This window comes from Mizuhopecten yessoensis, unplaced genomic scaffold, assembly GCF_002113885.1.
Source record: "Mizuhopecten yessoensis strain PY_sf001 unplaced genomic scaffold, ASM211388v2 scaffold10523, whole genome shotgun sequence".
Taxonomy (NCBI): Eukaryota; Metazoa; Mollusca; class Bivalvia; order Pectinida; family Pectinidae; genus Mizuhopecten; species Mizuhopecten yessoensis.
Genome location: NW_018408589.1, coordinates 832,113 through 854,560, shown reverse-complemented (window position 1 = coordinate 854,560; position 22,448 = coordinate 832,113). Strand labels below are relative to the sequence as shown.

General features: G+C 34.8%; 1 protein-coding gene across 1 annotated transcript in view; it reads right to left on the bottom strand.

The window, feature by feature from the left end:
• LOC110460943 overlaps window positions 1-18,084 on the bottom strand; it is an 18,426-nt gene extending 342 nt beyond the window's left edge. Inside the window, exons 1-17 of the mRNA XM_021514171.1 lie at window positions 18,059-18,084; window positions 17,147-17,490; window positions 16,557-16,695; window positions 15,699-15,854; window positions 15,369-15,530; window positions 14,337-14,501; window positions 13,882-13,983; window positions 13,570-13,743; window positions 12,826-12,972; window positions 11,506-11,661; window positions 11,076-11,186; window positions 9,914-10,024; window positions 8,708-8,854; window positions 4,450-4,508; window positions 2,480-2,630; window positions 2,031-2,288; window positions 154-1,786 (exon numbers count right to left, since the gene is read on the bottom strand). Coding sequence (XP_021369846.1) covers window positions 154-1,786; window positions 2,031-2,288; window positions 2,480-2,630; window positions 4,450-4,508; window positions 8,708-8,854; window positions 9,914-10,024; window positions 11,076-11,186; window positions 11,506-11,661; window positions 12,826-12,972; window positions 13,570-13,743; window positions 13,882-13,983; window positions 14,337-14,501; window positions 15,369-15,530; window positions 15,699-15,854; window positions 16,557-16,659 — 3,635 coding nt within the window. The 5' untranslated portion in view covers window positions 16,660-16,695; window positions 17,147-17,490; window positions 18,059-18,084. The remainder of the gene's footprint in view (window positions 1-153; window positions 1,787-2,030; window positions 2,289-2,479; window positions 2,631-4,449; window positions 4,509-8,707; window positions 8,855-9,913; window positions 10,025-11,075; window positions 11,187-11,505; window positions 11,662-12,825; window positions 12,973-13,569; window positions 13,744-13,881; window positions 13,984-14,336; window positions 14,502-15,368; window positions 15,531-15,698; window positions 15,855-16,556; window positions 16,696-17,146; window positions 17,491-18,058) is intronic.
• Window positions 18,085-22,448: the final 4,364 nt, after the last annotated feature.

The window sequence follows — 22,448 nt, the reverse complement described above, 5'->3', positions numbered from 1 at the left end:
GCTGTATGTAACAGATGACTTCCTATATATCCTTTCACGTCAACGCTTGACGGGTATTTTGTGAGTAGATATTCGACGATATCCTTTCTCCCATATAAGCATGCCACATGTAGAACATTGTTGCTTTGGTTATCCCTTGTCTTCGTTATATACTCCACTGGATCCTCAACAGTGTTGGCAAGTACAATATCCAGAATATATTTAAAACATTCAAAGGTTCCATCTTTGTTCGCTGCTGTATGCAATAGGTGTCTTCCTTTATATCCTTTCACGTCAACGAGTGACGGGTATTCTGTGAGTAGATATTCAACAATATTCTTTTTTCCACCTAAGCATGCCACATGTAGAACAGTGTTTCTCTCATCGTCCCTAGTCTTCGTTATATACGCAATTGGATCCTCAACAGTTTTGTCAAGTACAATATCCAGAATATACTTAAAGCATGCAAAGGTTCCATCTTTGTTCGCCGCTGTATGCAATAGGTGTCTTCCTTTATATCCTTTCACGTCAACGAGTGACGGGTATTTTTTCAGAAAGTATTTAACACAGTCCTTCCTTTCCCTTAAGCATGCAAGATGCAGAACAGTGTTGTTTTGATAATCCGTTGCTATTTTAAGATAATCCAACTGGTCATCAACAGTTTTATTTCGGAACAGAGTATCCAAAATAAATTTAAAACATCCAATGGATCCATCTTTGGATGCTGCATGATGCAATGGTTGTCTTCCCATGAATCCTCTTACTTCAATTAGGGATGGGTATCTTGTAAGTAAATATTTGACAATATGCGTTCTTCCTAGCAAACATGCTAGGTGTAAAACAATATCTTCATTTCGGTCTCTGGCTTTTATCAGATAATCCAGCTTCTGCGCATTTGTTCTGTTCTCATTTAAAGCATCAAATACGTTTACAAATGATTGTAATGATCCTTGCCTTTGAACTGCATAATGAATCGGCTCCCGTCCTCGATGACCCTTACTGTGAAGTAACTGAGTGTACTGCTGTATGATGTAGCTGATCATGTCGATGGAGCCAGATTCGCATGCAATGTGTAAAATGTTGCTGCAGTTGTTCTCTGTCAACTCTTTCATGATGGTGCACTTGTGCTCACTGTCAATGCCTGTTAGTAGCAGTTGTTCTATATATTTAAAACACTCAAGACCACCACACGCGGCAGCAGAATGGATTGGCATTCTTCCTTGAAATCCCTTCTGAGATTTGAGAGAAGGGTATTTTGTAAATATATACTTCACAGCTTCGACATTGTCACGTGTATAGGCTAGGACGAGCAAACGTTGAATGTTCTGTGCCGCTACTCCATTAATAACGCTGTCAACTTGTGGATATGTGCTGCCATTGCTTTCCATAAGATGTTTCAGACATTTTGTGTTCGTTTTGTTATTTGCGATAGCAAGGTGAATCGGTTCCTGATTCATAACGTTACGACATCTGGTAAGGAATGGATATTGACTGCATAAATAGCCACACACTTCATCGTTACCGCATTCAACCGCAACATGTAAAATCGTATTTTTTTGTGCATCTCTATGACGTTGGATATATAAATGTTTTTCCTGGTCGTCTTTCAATAGAAGAAAGAACATTTCCAATTGTTTATAGAGAGTGAAATTCCCTTCGGCAGCGGCATTGTGTAACAAACTGTATTTATTGTCTTTCCAATTCTCTATTTCGGAGCTGTATTTGTGTGCAAAATACTGTTCAAGTTTTGGTAAGTCTCCGTAATACAAGGTCGGTGATTGACTAAATCGTGCCAAGTCAAAAAGATCTACAACGACGAAAGTATAAAAAAAAATATTAACAAAAAAACATCAAATTTAAAACTATCAAAATTGAAGCATAGCAATTGACTTGCAATAGGTTCATAACTATTTTAAATCTCATTAGATCTGTTTTTATTATCTTTTACTACCATTCAAGCAATATATATATAGATATACATTGCTAGAGTTTTAAAGTGAATGTATAATGGTAAAGCGCACATTGCTGTAAAATAATGTTAGGCTCCTTACCTTCATGAAGAAGTTCCTCTTGTAAACAGTCTTGTGCAGCCGTTTCAAATGCTTTACGGCCATTTGGTTTCCTCTTCAGTACTTCTACAAGATTGAATACTGTAGCTGAACCACTGCTCAGTGGGTGCATGATACAGCATATATCTTCCCGGGTGATAACTCCTTGATGATGTAACATTGCAAATAGCGTCGTTAAGAAAGGCTCATCCCTGATTCTAACCATTCGTTCATTAAAGAATGGATCCTCTGTCATTATAGCTGAAATAGTCATTCAAGGAATGATATCACGCCGTTGTTACAAAGAAGTCAGATAAAGATGTATTAGTCTATCTAAAGGAATGTTTAGCTACATTAAAATAGTACATTTAACATGTTTATAAACAACAGATAACCATTTAACAGAATTAAGATGCAATCAGAATTATTTGATACAAGACCATTGTATATACCTGTTCGGTCATATTCTTCTGGTGGCAGATTCTCCAGTATATTATTGAGATACGCTTTGACGTTAGTACAGAATTCATAATTCTCTATTTCGCTGCATGTGTCTTTCAGATGTTGCTTTGCATCCGTCCGCCTTGCCATTCTCAATCTAAACTATATAATTTTAATAACATCTGATAAACATAAATCATGATATCATTCCCAACATTGGTACAATTTGTGTAAAGAAGAACATTGGGGTAAATACACATTGTTTATACTTATACATTTCAAATCCGGCTCGAGACTTAGATAGAAAATAGGTGAATCCTGCTTGAAATAAGAAAGGTATTTCACTTCTTGATAGAATATTTGATATAGGACAAGAAATATAAATCTTGAACACCAAATAGATGTTCAACCAGAACATCAATGAAAACAGTATTTAACGTATATTTTTAGACTCAGCTTTGTAGTTTGCTATACAAGAAGGATAATTACGTGAAAATTGTATTTACATTTTGCGGATCTGAACTTATTCCCAGCTATGATCCAAGGACTAAGGTGAAGGTCATGATTTTAACTTAGTGCCAGTCATTGTAACATGAGCGCATTTTTCTCTTCAAACTTATACATTGTATATACTTATGATAATATTGTGGAGAATATAACTTTTTTCTGCTAAATACATTTAAAAAAATATATAATTCCATGGACAGGGCTAGATCCATGGGCCAATCCTGGAGGCATATTCGTATTCATATCTTGATAACAAGCATTCGTTTCCATGTTAAAGTTATGAACTTCTATGACAAAAGGGGGGGGGGGGAGAGTGTAGTCGACCGACAAAAGGTATAATCCTAGTAACATGGACCTATTTGTCTCACAATGTCCAATATGTCGGTATATAGATACGGGGATGATGTTCTGAGGTGTTTGGTCCCGCCCGTCTGTGCTCAGAGGGTGACATTGTCCTTATTTGGTTTCACAATGACATTCTAAAGGATGATCTTTGGCCAAAATTTGTTTAATTCTCTTTATTATATAATATTACTTGATTTGTTTTACAACAATTTCAACTTTTAACAATCTTGTTGGCCTGGATGGGAAAAAAACCCATGCGTAAGGTAGGAAAATGATTTTTAAAAGATATATCTCTTCTTCCATTATTGGACCCCACCCTTGCCCTCATAGGGTGGGGACATATCCTTCATTTATACAACATTTAATCATTTTTGCCCAACGTTGTTGTAGATAAAACCTAGCCAATTCACCAAGACGTCTAAAATAAGTAGTGCTCTAAAGGTATATGTCAACAGACTGTTGACGGCTGCTGTACATAAAAATGTAATCCTCAGAATATTCATGATTTTTTGATGAAATATAACCGATTTTACTATGTGTTTTTACTTGTACTACAGTTGCGTAAAAGTAAAGCAATCAACCCATTCGTTATCTATGACTGTTATTAAAAAAAACAAGGATATCCTTTATATACTGTTAATAAATTTAATTACCAAAATAATCAAATCCACGAAAACTAAATTTGAAAAAGGTGGTAAAGTGATAATGACCTTCGACCCTCGAAACACCTTTAATATTCACCTTTCGGTGACAATGTTCCCTTCGAAAAACAAAGAGTAGCTACACAACTGTACATGAGAAACTATCGAAAAATCATTTATTTCAGTACACTGCCCTTTAGCAAGTGACAACCCTCCCCGAGATAGCTGACGACCTTAACTCTTTGGTTTGTAATGTGTCGTTTTTTTTCATTAACGGCAGTTAAAAATGGATACAAAATAAGAAAGAATTTTGATATTAAATTGACGTTAACCTTTGCAAATCAGTAAATATTAAAATCTGAAATAATAGTTATAGCAATATGAGGAACAATCTAGTGAGAACTCATATGTAGATATAAATATATATTTTAATAATAATTTTTATTTATTGAGGATAAAAATACATATTTTTAAGTTTAACATCTCACCTGCTGAAACTCGCGTTCATCGTCGTCATCATCAGTGCTTCCAGATATAGCATCTTGTCCTATCAAAGGAAATTATAACAAAATAAGAAACATCATCAACAAAACTGGAAAAAACTAGTAGAATATGTGTATTTGTTTTTTTAGACTCAGCAGCTTTCAGCCGTCAGCTGTCAACTGGTACAATTTGAAGTAACACTAATTCATAATGCATTAAACCAAATATGAAAATAATATTCATAGTCATCCCTTTATTCGAGAGAATCAATCAATATTGCCAAAATCAAAGTATCGAGAGCCCTCAGAGATGCTTTGTATGAAGGATTCAAATAATGGAATAAGGAGGTGGTGTATCAGTACAGAATGGCAGTAAATAATAAAGAACATGTTGTTGAGTAGGGGTCATAATAGCCCATCCCTTAATCATAATATTCAATAAAAATATATATAACAAGCAGAGTATTGCTAAAACAATATAGGTCCCTTACTCGCTACCATTAGCAGTAAAAAAATAAGTAACGATGACTTTGACACAACAGCCCTGAAATTGAAAGTTGTCTGATAATATGGTCCTTATTTTGTGTTTCAAATCGATGGAAATCCCTCAAAGAATGAAGCTAATACAGCGCAGACAATGATCTTTTTAGTCGTAACAGTAACATTGATCAGACAACCCTGCAAACCAAAATTGTCCCGTAAGATTAAGGGAAAGTTTACGATTAAATAAAAAAATATATAAATGTTATATAGATAATATAAATAAATAATTATGATATTATTATTACAATTTGTTATTACCATGATTAATTATACAAAAAATTAAAACGAGATTGTATAATTTCCAGTGCGTGTAATCACGGACTTATGCAAGTCCCTGGTGTATCTCTCCTTCTCTCGATATTGTAACGAAGGTTAAAGACCTATATACTTATTAAGTTTCTGTTTAATATGAATAATATGTATATACGGTTTTTATTTTTGATGTTCAATATGCTACTTGTATTATACTAATCGGGCCATTATCTAGAGACTGTATTGGGAAGCTATCTACAAACTCGTTAGGCACAGCTGCTGTCGCATTGGGAGTTATCAAACAGTCGTTCAAAAAGTCGCGAGCATGAAACTACGCAATGATGGACAAGGGGAGAAAAATCTTTAGAGTATTGGAATATGAGGCGTAGGAATTTGAACCAAATATAGTTCGGAACTTTCACTGATTAACAACACCACTGTTAAAGATCTTTACATATTTATTTATTTTTGTCTTATACAGATATATTTTACCATAATATAGCATTGATCATAACATGAAATAATGAACACATTTTTCTTAAGATCTTTAGCGGAAGGAGATAAAGTGGGGTTGGGGTTTTTTTGTGAAGAAATTATTCGGTCCAAAAAACGTAGTTATTTGAGATTGATATAGTTTATGAAACTCAATGAAAACATTTGCCTTTTCACAAAATTAAAAAAAAAACTTTAATTTATTGATCGTTTTCAAATGTATTTCATCATTTCATAGCATTAATCATACCATGAAATAATCAAGACAGCATTTAAAGATCCTCCGCGAAAAAAGAAAGTCTGTTGTTTGCTTTTCATTTGACCAGGCTTGGCGAGGACCGCTGTGAATGCTGTACACAGCATAAAAAAAACTTTCTAGTCTTACCCATCAGCCCCTTGGGAGTCAAGTCCCTATATTTGTTCAGATTTTAATCCTCAGCACCTAAGGATGCTTCCAACTAGATATGGTTGACGTTGACATTCTTCCTATTGTCATGGGAGGCAGAGGGGGCAGCAAACCGATTTGTACAATTCGGAATCCTAACCAACTAAGAATGATCACAGTCAGATGTGGTTGATATCCATCTATCAGTTTCTGTGAAGAAGCTGATTGAAGCCATATGGTCAAATTAACCCTTTTTGTCATTGCCCCTCAGTCGACTGGAGGGTGAGCCCTTCCATTTTATTCAATTTTGTATCCCAGGCACCTAAGAATGCTTCCAAGCAAATAAGGTTGATATCTACCTCTGACTTTCAGAAAAGGAAGTCGCTTTGCGCAATATGGCCAAATTAACCCCTTTTTGCCCCGCCCCACAGTCTCCCTTGAGGTTAGTCACTTCATTTGTACAATTTGGAATCCCCATCAACTAAGAATGCTTAAAGCCAGATATGATTGCTATTCAATTATCAGTTATCCGGAGAAGAAGTTCATTGAAGCAATATGGTCAAATTATCACTTTTTGACATCGCCATTCAGCCCACATGAGGGTCAGCCCCTCCATTTTGTTCAAATTTGAATCCCAATCATCTAAACATACTGCCAAGCAAATAAGATTTAATCCATTCAGCGTTTTTGAAGTCGTTTGAAGAAATTGTTAACGGAAGGAAAGACGGACGACAGATGGAAGACTGACGCTACGGTACGGTATAAGCACACCTTGGCCAATTGGACAAAAACAGAGAGCAGAAAAATAATGAAAACGCATCATGACCCCCTCATGAAAACTGAAACAGATTGTCATCTCTTTAAGTGAATGAAAGCGTATCGATTGCCAATTGTTTACGTCGCTATAGAAGACTTTAGAAACTTTTAGATTTTTGTGGGCATTATCAATCACATTAATCAATAATTCATTTTGTCCGAGATTAAAATCATTTATCAAAACATTTCAACGAGTTTTTGAAAAGGAATAAACGTAAGATATACATGTGAAGTTCAATTCTGGCACGTTGAACGTGAAATACTTGTTTAGTAATACGCTATCTATTGTAATCAAATATTGTAATTTGAAAAAGAAATTAAGTGTCCTAGTTCAGTCACATTTTCTTTTGCTTTATTTCTACATGTTTCGAAATATATTTTTTATCTGAATTTTCATAATGTTGACCTTAGTCCTACTGGTGTGTCATACATGGACAGCATGGCCATATGGAGCATTATGTATTTAGATTGTTGGATTTCTGCATCAACAAACTAATATTTACATAGGTTCTTCCATACTTTGTATTTATGTATGCAAATTACAGTTTGATAAAATCATTTCTTTGTGCCGTAATTTCATATGTATATATCATGAATTTAAATTACATAGATTAAGATACATAAATACAACTGTATACACGAATACCGCTGTATTTATGTACACGACGTGCAGTGTGTGCACGATTGTGCACGATGTGCAAACGATAAAAATGGAGACGATATTGCTAGTGCACATCTGTGCGCATGATCGACAAACGTTATGCGATATCAATCGTGGTTGGTGTAAATTGTGTATATTATATACGATTTCGTGTTTTAACCTATAAATTTGATTTTTAGAAGTATGTCACTAAATTTCAGCTACATCTATAAACTCATCTTTTTATCTGCATTTACTGAATTTAGAAATGGCGTTTTCGGGAATTTTTAAAACTAATTAAACGACACGTGTAGATTTTTTTGCAAAATTTCAACACATATGGACACGGTCTCATAAACAGATAAACTTGGCCACTGTACATGGACCGTAGTTTTTCTCAACCGGAGGGCCTTACGTTACCCGTCGATGTGTAGAAGTCCAGGTGAAGGAGAGCTATAGACTGACACGAATGCAAATAAAAATACGTAACGTTCAGTTGTGTTTTGATAACAGTCATACGGCATCACATATCAGCTCTGTGCCTTGAACAGGTCAGGGGACAACTCAGATCTCTCATCAAAAGGTTATTTACCAGTTATGTTAGATGGGAGCCAGACCCATTCTTGATGGCCTAACGGTAACATGCAGTGTAAAATTAAACATTATTTAAATTATAGTGATAAGAAAGTAAATATGCACAGTGTTCCTTATTTCATACGATCCTTCCGGATTTTATTTCTTTCCGTAATATATATCAACCTATTGTACCAAGTCGCACATTTGTGTGGAGAGTAGCGCACAATAGAGCTGATGCATTATACGGTCCCACAACTGTACAAAGACATCTAGATACAGTCATAAGTATCTGAACTAAACACGCATTTATTTATATTGATGAATTTCGAAACATTTAGATATTCGTTTTTTATTATTTTGACCTTTAGCACCGCAGATGAATCCTAAATGACGGAAATTGTATGTTGAAGTATGTTGGTGGTTTTTGCATAGATTTACTAAAATATTTAACTAAGTTCTTCTTTATTTCCTAATGCTAGTGATAATTTTACAGTGCGATTATACACGATGTCCGATGTTACAAAAGCACTGAATGAAGTCAATTAAAAATGAGTTCATACCATTTTGCTGCTGTAAAGATGTCCTTGCTTGTTCGGAAAAACCAACAGCGCCATTCTCGTCATGTATCCCCGTACTACTAGACAAGTTGTCTGACATTGGTTCTAGCTTCATGGTTGTGTTTACCGTTGATGGCTCCAACTTTACACCTTGACAGAGAAATAAAAGTTACTTCAGATATGGACGTAACACACACACTGGTGATTTACGTTAAGCATCAGAAGGTGACACTTTTGCCGTCGTTATTGACCAAAACATTATCACGGTAAGTTATTTATCAGTTAAGGAGCTGATTTACTGCAAACATCCCTGTAGCAATGTTATTGATATATACTATATAAACTTTATTTATGTTACAATTATTATGAAACAAGATATTTCAACTTATATTAATCACTCTTGTTGATCCGGATGTTAGCGCGCAGAGGGCTTAATGTGCGAGGAAACCGGGCAGGTGGTCGGGCAGGTGACCCCATACCTTTTCACGTCCGATCGGGGAATCGAACCCTGGCCGCCTTGGTGAAATGCAAGTGCGCTTTCCACTGCGTCACCCGACCAACAATTTTATTGATACAGTTGTTGAGTTGGTGGGTCGCACAACGTTACACGATTTCCGGTGAGTGCATGATGTGTGCACGTTGTGCGAACGATAAAAAACTGGACGATTATTGCTTGTGCACATTTGTGCGCACGACGGACGAACGTTGTGCAATAACAATTGTGGTTTGAATAAATTAGGAAATTGCTTTGAAATAAAAAGGGTCTTGTGTTTAACTTAAAAAAGGGTTTTAAGTATGTTTCTTTGTTCTAACTACATCAGTTATAGGCAGAAACGATTGCATTTGACAAAAAAGTAACGTCCAGTTTTGTTTTCATAACGGTCATATGGTATCATATGTCTCTCTGTGTCAGGCATTGGCTATTTCAACTGCGGTCACTCATCAAGATGTTATATACCTGTTTTGTTACCTCAGCGCCAAACATATTCTGGACAGTCTAAAGATCACTATAACACTGTGTAACAGGCATTTTAAAATTTAACACAATCTTGATTATTGTGATGAGAAGATTAATATATACGGTGTATCTGATTTCATACCAGCTTTCCGGATTTTCTTTTTTACATTCCGTAATATTGATCAACCAGTTGTACTACATCGAACATTTGTAAGGGGAGAAGTAATATAAGTATTGGTGTAAAAGCTTACCCTGCTGCTGGGATCTTGTTTCTGGGTGCTCTCTCGTACTGCTATAACGAGGGTCTGAACTTGGTTCTCGCTTAATGGTTGTGTTTACCGTTGATGGCTCCAACTTAACACCTTGACAGAGAGATAAAAGTTACTTCAGACAAACTGGTGATTTACGATAAGCATCAGAAGGTGACACTTTTGCCGTCGTTATTGATCAACACATTATCACAGTAAGTAGTTAAGGACTCTACCGGTGGAGCTGATTTACGGCAAACATCCCTAGTGCAATGTTATTGATATATAATATATCAACTTTATTTATTTTACAATTATTATGAAACAAGATATTTCAACTTATATTAATCACTCTTGTTGGCCCGGATGTTAGCGCGCAGAGGGCTTAATGTGTGAGGAAACCGGAAGGTGGTCCGGCAGGTGACCCCATACCTTTTCACGTCCGATCGGGGAATCGAACCCCGGCCGCCTTGGTGAAATGCAAGTGCGCTATCCACTGCGTCACCCGACCACCAATGTTATTGATACAGTTGTTGAGTTGGTGGGTCGCACAACGTTACACGATTTCCGGTGAGTGCATGATGTGTGCACCTTGTGCGAATGATAAAAAACTGGACGATTATTGCTTGTGCACATTTGTGCGCACGACGGACGAACGTTGTGCAATAACAATTGTGGTTTGAATAAATTAGGAAATTGCTTTGAAATAAAAAGGGTCTTGTGTTTAACTTAAAAAAAGGGTTTTAAGTATGTTTCTTTGTTCTAACTACATCAGTTATAGGCAGAAACGATTGCATTTGACAAAAAAGTAACGTCCAGTTTTGTTTTCATAACGGTCATATGGTATCATATATCTCTCTGTGTCAGGCACTGGCTATTTCAACTGCGGTCACTCATCAAGATGTTATATACCTGTTTTGTTACCTCGGCGCCAAACATATTCTGGACAGTCTAAAGATCACTATAACACTGTGTAACAGGCATTTTAAAATTTAACACAATCTTAGTTATTGTGATGAGAAGATTAATATATACGGTGTATCTGATTTCATACCAACTTTCCGGATTTTCTTTTTTTTTCATTCGGTAATATTGATCAGCCAGTTGTACTACATCGCACATTTGTGAGGAGAGAAGTAACGTAAGTATTAGTGTAAAAACTTACTCTGATGCTGGGATCTCGTTTCTGGGTGCTCTCTCGTACTGCTATAACGAGGGTCTGAACTTGGTTCTCGCTTAACGGTTGTGTTTACCGTTGACAGCTCCAGTTTTACACCTTGATGAAGAAAATAGTTACTCCTGTGAAAGATCATTTAAAATTCACATTTGTCAATGATACGTTTTGATAGCGTTAAGAGACAGTTGGTTTGAGCACAATATGTATGCTTGAGCATGAGAATAGTTCCTTGACTACGGGCCCAGGAATATAAATAGAGGTAATCTACCAGCATAAGATGCAATGTGAAAATCGATGTACCAAAAATGGGATTTGAAGACAAATTAACATAAAAAATGATAATAATACAAAGAAATCGATAACTTTGTAGGTATTGGCTTACAAAATCAACACTTTTGATGTTAAAAGAGAAACCTACTTTGCGGCTTTGAACTTGTTTCCGGTTGCCTAAGTGTCTCTTCATTCCAATGTCGATTTTTGCTGTCAGGCTCTTCCGTACTGCTGTAATGAGGGTCTGTTCTTGGTTCTCGCTTAACGGATGTGTTTACTACCGATGACCGCTCAAGCTTTACTCCTTAATGCAGTGATAATAGTTACGTAAGAGGATGACGATTCAATTTATTATTGACCGAAGTATATAAAGGTACTCATCATTTCAAGAAATCTTCCAATAGAAGATGTATGGTGAACATCGATATAGAAGATGTATGTTGAACATCGGCATAGAAGATTGATGGTGAATATCGACATAGAAGATGTTTGATGAACATCGACATAGAAGATGTTTGGTGAATATCGACATAGAAGATGTGTGGTAAATAACGACATAGAAGATGTATGTTGAACATCGACATAGAAGATTGATGGTAAATAACGACATAAAGATGTATGGTGAACATCGACATAGAAGATGTATGGTGAACATTGACATAGAAGATGTATGGTGGACATCGAGATACAGAAAGTAATGTTACTGATACTAAAAGTATGCCTGAATTGTTTGAAGTTTCATAAATAAAGATACAAACTAAACAAATTCGAAATTATGTCATTTGTTTAAATAAATAATACAAATGCTGATAAAAACATGAAATTCATAACAATGTATGACCATCAGGCTTGTTTAGAGAACTGACTTGTATATTACTGCATACCAGGAAATCCTATAATGTTGAAGTTAAAGGGGGATAAACCTCAATCGGTCTTGAGACAAATTTTATGAACTGCGAACCAGTTCATATTGAGTTTGTCTCAAGACCCATTGAGGTTTATAACCATTAAACCTCAACAAAACAGGATTGTACCCTTATATTTTCATTCAGTGCGATATTGATATGTTTTGTATAATTTTTGAAATATCCGTCTTGTGCAAGTCTAACACCACAGAAGGTACCGAAGCTTATGATGTCATCACTCACTGTAAAATGTTAGATGAATAACGTGTTTGCTTTGATTACAAGGAAAAAACAAATTAAGATGTAAATAAGTTTTCTTTAGTTCAATTAAAAACTTCTGATAAAAAAAAATAACTTAAAGAACTACTTTTCGCGCTCCGCGAAATAACAGAGTAATCAGGTTAATGTTATGCTGATGTATTCATACGCCAACTGAAAAGTTCATTGACCTCACTTAACCTCACTTAACCTTTAAATTGTTAAGTAGGTATATTGAGTCCATGTTCAATAGAAATGTAAATATAGTAATATTAATTGTATTAGTATCGATACTTTAAACTTACTCTGCGGATTGGATCTCAATTTTGATAGTCTCGATGACTCTCTTATTCCATGTTGTTGAGTGTTTTCTGATTCTCCTGAACTACTGTAATCGGGGTCTGACCTTTGTTCTTCCTTAATAGTCACTTGTTCTGTCTTCAATTTTATTCCTAAATATATATATAAAAAAACGTTTACTAATATTCAGTTCTTTCAAGCTTAATAAATGATCTATTGATATTTTTTCATAATATGTGACTTAATTTAATATCAAAATTGTCAAAAATTGATATCTATTATACATGCATGGCAATGCCGGGAAATAGTTATGATTAGGTGTTTTTTTTTGGCTAAAATGTACATTAAGCAAACAACAAACTATTTAGAAATAAATGTTATAATTCATTAACACCATCTTATAAGAGTAAAAGCCTTTTTTGGATATTAAGACACACATAGAATCTGTAGATATTTGTACATTTTATCAGTTGATACATACTCTCAGCTTAGATACTAAAACGATATATGTGAAAGCATGCGTTTGTGGAATCAGACTTGTATATAAAATTCTGAAACGTTTATAAAAAATCGTATCAATATAAATTAAAACCTACTTTGGACCTGAGAACTAGTGTCCAGATGTCTTGATGATTTCCTTGTTCCGTCACACTCTACGTTTATTTTGCTTCAATGACAGTGAACCTCACATATCAGTGTGTTAATAACATTATACACCCAAAAGTTACACTGACACTATTGGTACTTACCAAAAACCGATGAACATGATTTAGTAACAGACAACGACGTCTCATTTCCACTGCCGGATACAACGTGACTGCTTGTACCCTCGGACATATTTTTGTTTGTGGGAGGACTTTTATTTCGTCTCCTTCTATGTTGATGGTAATCTTTTCTATGTTTCCTCTTGCTATAACGTTTACCTAATTTCAGAAAAAAAATGAATTTATTCGAATAAGTATATGTATTTGATTTGAAATCCAAACTTCATTTATGAAAGCGCCTGCTTGTATATGTTATTGGGTTGAAAGGATGTGTTTGAGTGTAAACATTCTACTTACGTCTATCTGATGAACTCTCGTGTGCTCCATGAGTGTATTGGTCATCTGAGATTGGCTCTGCCTTTATGACCATGTGTGGCAGTGGTTTATCAAAATCCATCACTGTAATAGCAATGCGATGTTTATTATCAGTTGTCTTGTGATTATATATAACGGTTTAAGGTGACAGAAATCTACAGTTTTGTCGACAGAGAAATTCGAATATGTGTCCTATGTACACATACAGCGTAGATACAGTTTTGCAGAGCATGTGGCAAAATGAAATGTACACTTGTATATACATTTTTGCAGACATTAGGGTAGAGTTAATTTTTACAGAAATTTGGTTGGATAAAAAGCTTCTTTAAAAGTGCCAATGAGGGGTTTTGTTTAGAAAAAATCGTTCCTTGGGAAAACTTCCAATGTTAAGTTTGTGTGTCTTTATACTATCATTTGTGAAGCTAAAAAACTCGTACCAGGCACGGGACTGTTTGGCGTGGAATCTGTATAACGTGTGCCCTCGGCAGTTTGGCTGACAGCGGTTACATGGTCAACAGTAGTTCCTCCTGTGTGTCTGTTGCTTCCTCGGGATTTATGTTTCCCCTTATTTTGTGGCTCTGTGTCATCTCTCTTCCTCTTACCTGATACCAAACACAATTAACCAACGATAACGGATTGTATGCTATCCTACGCTATGAAAAACGTCATCAATGTGAAAGCTGCATTTTCATTGAATCTGATGACTGTTTCTCGGCGGGTAGTTAGATGAATACAACATTCAAGTTTTTGTGAACAAACTGCCAATTATTGCTGCGTTTCTGACCCTGTAAAGCTTTATATCAAGATGAAGGGATCCGAACAAACAATCCGTAGCTTAGTCATTATAGATATACAATTTATAGGTATTTCGGAAACGCTTGGAGTTCTTAGGGAATAGATTAATTTTGAAAAGAAAATATTAGAAGCGGAAGGCATATTTGCTATCTCTACTTTGATTTTAATTTTAGATCTACCATGATAAATAAGTATGTTTACTACTTAAGTCATTTCGGATATTACAAGATGTGATTTCATTAAGATGTGCGAAAGAATCGTTTGTCATGATATTACATCTACTCTATTTCTGCTTGATCAAAATATTCTTTATAAGTGGCCTGCACTGTGCTTTAAAATGTACTGAAATATGGTTGACAATTGTAGTAAGGAACATGCAAACAAACCAAATGTTTATTTTTGCAATCATCCTGTACAGACTCTTAAGTTATGGTACTGACCTTGAACTATGATCTTGACTTTCAACTGAGCTACAGCGGCTGATGTCAGAAATATTTGTGTAAAATTCCATATTTTTGTTCAACGATTCACTTAAAAAAGATGTGGACAAATAAAATGTTAACAGGATGGACAGGACGACGCAAATAACAGCTATAAGCGGTAATGTAAAATTGGGCTATAAATTGCAATGTTTGTTGCCATAGATAATAAACATTTAACCTATCTACACTTACCAGTAACGTTGCTGTCCTCGGTGTTTGCTCTGTTCTTCTCGGTTTTGGTAGCAACATTGTCTCTATCAGCCCCTGTTGATTGTTTCCTGTGCCGTCGATATTTAGGATTATCTCGTCTGCCTGAATCGCTTTCATCCCTCTTTCTCTTTCTTGTTGAAATACCTGTATATGAAAGACCGACTTTACTCACTTGCTGCTTCAAATTCATATTATGTTATATTTATGTTATATTCATTCAGTAAAATATCTCAAACTTGTCATATGATTATATCTACTGAATTTCAAGCATAGTCAATCATAGAAGTTTGTATTTATTGGAGAGCTACTTACTTTCAGACGTGGTCTGTCCCGAGTGTCCAGGCGATACATCAGTGTTGTGAGAAAGGGTATTTAGATATCGGGGGATGTTGCCTGTTTCCGCTGTTGAAACATCGCTAAACTGTTGGGAATTAGATCCACCTGGGGAAGTCTTATCAACATGCACTCCTAAAAATTGAAAATAACGTTGAATGGGTATCATCATTTGTACTTTAAACTTCAATATTTCCATGCAAATCAAGATGCCTGTTTCGGGTACTTATCACAACTATAATGGCTATCAATATGCATTAAGTAAGTTTCTATACTTGGTAAACGGTACCTGTGTTGCATTGACTCCCTCATTTAATTTTGTTACAATACATTACAGCAAACTGTACAACGCCTGTATTGTAAGGGCAATCTTCAAAGATCAATCGCGGTTTCTTACATCAAATTCAACTCGCACGAGCAGCAATTACACGAGCGTGCATCGAGAATAAAATGTTTAAATACACCTCGTGAAATTGTATCTGAGTAATACAAAACCATTGTGTTAATGGATACGTTCCATTAAACATACAAAAAGTGCAATCAAATTATTTTTTCTTCTACTAAAAGAACAGGTGAATTGTAAGAATTCTTAGACGAGAAGGAATTGTGATTATATTTTGGTGAAAAATCAATCCCCCGGAAGGGAAATTGTTGCACAAAATGGATAATACATACATTTTTCGTCTTCCGCCTTTTATTCAAGTTTCTTGTCCACGTTATTTATTCCGCCACAAAACGAAAGGTAGTTAAAAGCACTAAACTAACGAACAAAATGACCCATTACCAATATAACTACACACAGCAGCTAAATAAAACCATCCTGTCGTTACCACTCACCCATATCGACTGTCCATACACTGTCCACTGACGGGGAGTCACTAGAGAAGGCCATTGGTGGACTCTTTTTAGACGTTCTACGTTTGTGTTTGACTTTCGACATTGTTCTTGGGTATGCATGAAAACTGTACAAATGCAACTGAAAAGAATATAACAAACCAAACTATATATATTTGTCAATTTGTAATTACGGATTAAATAATATTTGGGTCAGGTTTTTTTCTAATATGTTTTTTGTTATATTGTATTCACAATGCATCTGAGATATTATAATACTTTGTTGAACCAAATACAACAGATCATCTTACTGTAGGATAGAGTGAAATCTGCTCCATCTGGATAAATTAATGATTACCGGCCAATTAGAGAATGGTACACGTTACAAATTGTTCAACTAATCACTGAAAATTAAAAAGCCAATGGAATATTTCTATACGGATTAACACGGCATAAGTGTCAATTCCTTGCTTTTTTTTAGATAAGGAAATGAAAAAAAACCAAATAACAGATAATATGTTCAGTCAAGTTGCTTTTAAATGTAAACTGTTAAAACCATAATAAATGTATGCTGAACAATGTAAAAAACATACCGGATAGTTCAGATGATGGTGTCAACAATTCTCACGTCCATCCGTCATCGAATGGACGAATTCTCGTTTACATGTTTGTTGCGGGGTTTTAGCACGTAGATTTGTTCCTCGAGGTCTGCCTTGTTCCACCCAGCAAATAGCCAATGTCTCCGTTAACTGTATCTATGTTTCCCTCTTTGACAAGCTATTGTTTGCTGTAAATACTTCAAAACAATTTGATGTAACTATGTTTTCACTGCCAGTTTCATATAAATAGCACTCCAAACCCAGAAAAAACTGATATCTTGATGATGGTAGACAAGTATTGTCAGATGGGTCGAATTTGGAATCTCTGAGCGATGTTCCTGTTTGGAATACAAAATACTAAGTAAATAAAGAGATGTTGATATTTCAATGGGACGATGATCATACAGATTAAACTGCAATAAATCAGGATCGTCAATCATATTTGAGTATATACATACATTATATATATGTCTCAAAAGTAATAACGAAAGTATGATCCAATATGGGCACTGGATTCGAACGAACAAATGTAAACAGACATATGGGCAAAGTAGTAATAACGACATTGCAACAAAAAGAAATTTGTCAAATTTTCAGGCCAATCCGACCCTTTTTCATGGCAGAAACATGAACACTCATTATAACCTAGATAAACAATCATTATGAAACAATACTAGAGCAGTAAAACCAGGTATGCTGCTGTAATCGCATATCCCCTCGGTTAGCTTGTAACCGAAGGCTACTGTAGTACAAAATTATTCTTGATTACGTGCGGTCAAGTGAATCTAAGTAAAATAAGTAAAAATATATCATATATATACAGCATATATCTATGCAATCTGAATATCACAATAACATTACATATTAATCAGTAATTTACAGAATTTCCTACATCAATACACAAACCTTGCTTCGGCTAATCATCCGGGTACAATGTGCCTTATAAATAGAACAACCCTATAAATAATACGTTTGTGCCTATAACTAGCTCTGAAAATTTCCATTGTGATAGTTTCTGACCTATTCAGTTTAAAGGCACACTACGAACACACACATACACACACATATACGAAAAGCCTCACATGAATACAATAGTTTCTGCATATTAGTGGAAAATAATATCAACATACACAGACAATTTTATTAACTGTCTCTATTTGTAGGTAGGTCGCGTAGTTATGCATTGCTTGTAACAATTTTAAAGCGTATTTTAAAAGCATAATATCTTGTTTGGAATTTAATTTCGTTTATTTCATTGTTTAAAAAAAAAAAACGAAATAGAATCCCAACAAAATTTTAAACGCATGAAATACAATGTATAAACTAAATGAAAATGTTAAATAAACAATTTATTTTATTTCAAATCCATGGTATATTTACATTTAGACACAATTCAATTGTTTTCATTAACTTTAGTCCTTGCGGCCCATCAGTACATAAATATGTTAATACATTACATAATAAACGATGGCACAACAAACAGTGCAAAGTGGAGAGTGTAGTACATACATGTATATGTAATTAGATTCTCAACTTATTTGCTTCCAAAATATATTTACACAGTTCCTTGGTGTTGTTAACACACAATAATTGTATAACTTTAAACATTCATGTTTTCCCAGTAATACTTCTTTATACATTGACTTGTTAACTTTTGATAAGTATTACATATTAGAACAAAATGGTATTCATATTCAACCTCATTGACCGAATTACGCAAGGTACAATATCTCTGCGAACGAACAAAATTTCGATATCTGTCTGCCTTAATTGCTAGGGTATGCGCAGATGCAGACGTAATTTTGTTTGATTAATTTTTAATTATTTGGGTATACATTTTATATATAAGTAATACTGTATAAAGTGGTTGTCTACCATATACTTATATAAGAACTCTTAGATGAAGCTTCTAACAGACCTCTTAAATCTTGTAGTCCCTGGTCAAAATATCTTTGACGAATAAAAGGTCAAATTAATTTAACATTTAGGCACGGACTTAGATAATCCAATTCCGTGATTTAGGTCATGATTAACGGTGTAATTATCGTTACAGGCACAGAGGTAAACTGTCAAAACAACAGCGTGTCAATCAAGCGTTGTATTTGTACCACAGTTATTGTTACACGGGTACATGTACATGTGAATCTACAAAGTATACATTATGTGTATATCGCTCTTTGTATATAAGCTATAAAGCGTGACAGATTTGACCTATACCCTGTACCTGCAATGTGTCGTCAACTACGTATATAATGACAAGGTACATGTAAGTCTATGGGAGTCTACAAAGTATACATAATGTGTATATCGGTCTTTGTATATAAGCTAAAGAGCGTAACAAATTTGACCGATACCCGGGAGTGGGTAAATCTCGACCGATTTTACCTGTACTATATTTACCTGCACTGTGTCGTCACGCCTGTCAATTTACACTTTTTACTTCCCAGAAAAAATACAGGGTTTTCAAATATTGATTCCACGAAATATAATCCCAACGAATTTGTCCCCATACAAAGACAATGAAATTTAACCTCAACGAAAATATATGCTTTTACAGTATTTAGTTACACGGATTCTTGGTCATTTGTAGCATGAAAATGTTGATGTAATGATTGTAAATAACATTTCGGCAATAATATTAAATCTAAACAGAGGCTATCTAAACAATTTAATCAAACTGTTACCGAGAATGAAATGTTTATCCACAGTTCATAGTTTGTGTTATCTGTAGATAATACTTTAATACCTGTCACATGCTCATCCGTCGCTGATTTTATTTATGTTGTGTAATTTCCAGAAGGTTTAAGTTGAATACAACGGAATTGTGAAGAACACAATCATATATTCAATAGAAAACATTGTCTTAATCCCTTCGGTCTTTTCCTGTAGTTTGTAATTTGGAATTATTTTAAGAATGAGTGAATGCATTCACCACTGATTACTGCTATACATTTTGGTAATTGATAGAGTCAGTAAGTTTTGTCTTTCAAAGTTATTTAACGGTTTGAACATTTGATGTCACTTATTAAAAGATGTTTGCACGTTATTCTCCAAACTTCAGAGCGCTGTTAACATAATGATACTTGAGATATATCAAGGAAACACATGCATGACCATAGTTGTTTTTTAATTCGGAATACACAGGATCAGCATATACAATATATAATATTCAGTATTGAAAAGACCATAAGCTTGCGATATGTTTCTGTTTTCTTTCTTTGTGTCTTTTTAATGACAGCATGATTTAAATAAAAGTCTAATATATCCTTCTTAATGTTAAAATCCGTATTGATGTCAATATGACTTATCTCTTCTCACAAAACAATTCCAATTATAAGGGTAGAAATTAAGAGAAATGGTATATATTTAAATATCATTTGTTTGTGGACGTCACTTTCATAAAGCATAAACAAAAGAGAGTGATACCATAGCTGGTGGGCTGACCATTTTGTGTATCCCGAGTATAACTGGTTCCTTTCTCACGTTTTAAACATATAATTGTATAATGAAGACAAGAAGGGTAGAATATCTTGGACAATTGACACAAACATACCCCCTCCCCCACCCCCACCCCCTTTCTTTAACAACACTAGTCGGCACAGCCAATATGTACGCAATATTTTGACTGTTCGAATCAATGTAAAATGTGCAACCAGATTTTTTTTGTGTTCAATACATTATGGTTAAGTGAACATTTTGCAAATTATTGTTATGAATGCTCAGACATGTTTGGAGCTACAGATAAGCCACGTGTATTTTTATCTGTACTTGCCTTCAGACTTTCAACCCTTCATAAGGAGGTCTTACAGCGACGATTATATGTTCATAACACGAACAATTTAAAGTACCAGTAGTTTTATGCAGGTTACAGAAGGAATTATAAGTGACATTTTTGATATGGAAGAATGGTAAAAACATGTATACACTCTGCTATCACAGTTAGGAGTGGCGTATGTTTCTGATATTTCTGTTAAGGAATGACGTCTCATGTCTCAAATATGTAGATTTCTCATACATTCTATGGTCTGTTTCAAACTCTAAGGAATGATAATGATAATTGAAACAGAGAATTAATTTACATGAACTGATGAGAATGCAGAAGATCTGTATTTATATTTTTAGGCCTGTATATTATAAAACTTTATATCTAAGTCAAATGAAATACATTTCAAACAGCTGTTGGCAACAAATATCTGTTGGTGTCCACACTTGCCATAACACAGAAAGGAAATGTGCAAAGAAGTGAGAGTTCAGAGATGTTACATTATTCATAACAATTCCTTATGTGCACCCGCTGCAGATACACTATTTAGCGCAGAAATGAATAAAATTTCACAGCAGTAAGTTCCTATAGGGGCAAGCACCTGACCAGATATTAAATTCGATACATTATGTTTCAGTATGTTCTACTAACATTTCATTCAGTCATTTTGAAGATTTACCTTTCCGTGCTTCAATTATTGTCTTTGTTGAAAATGTCATACAAGCTATATTTTGATTTATTTCAATATTCACGATAACAGCCAACCACTGTCGTGATATTACTGTAAATTGGCACTGTCCAATATTACAGTCCTGCATTTCAATATTTGACTATCATCGAAAACCTTTGGACAGCTACAGGTATCACACTGGATGCTACTGTTCATAATTTAGAAGTCCATACAAAAGATCAGCGATATTCCCTTATCTTGTTATCTTGTACAAGAGCAATTTCACCAAAGCATATACTGATGCATTGGCTTCATCAAATACCTCGACAAAAGACCAAAGACAAAGTGGATCTAAGCGCATGATGGTGCTAACTTATTGCCCAAACAACAATTGGCAATTAAAAACAAGATGAAAAAGACAACGCCCCTTATAAAGTCTTTATGTCCTTAAGATTATCAGGTCAGAATTATCTACAAAAGAACTGAATTGTGATGTTTGTGACTTAATGTCGTTTAATTGTGATGGTTGTGACTTAATGTTGTTTAATTGTGATGGTTGTGACTTAATGTTGTTTCAATGTGATGGTTGTGACAGAATGTTGTTTCATTGTGTTTGTTTTGGCTTAATGTTGTTTAGTTGAGATGGTTGTGACTTAATGTTGTTTAGTTGAGATGGTTGTGACTTAATGTTGTTTCATTGTGATGGTTGTGACAGAATGTTGTTTTATTGTGATGGTTGTGACTTAATGTTGTTTAGTTGAGATGGTAGTGACTTAATGTTGTTTAGTTGAGATGGTTGTGACTCAATGTTGTTTAGTTGTGATGGTTGTGACTTAATGTTGTTTCATTGTGATGGTTGTGAC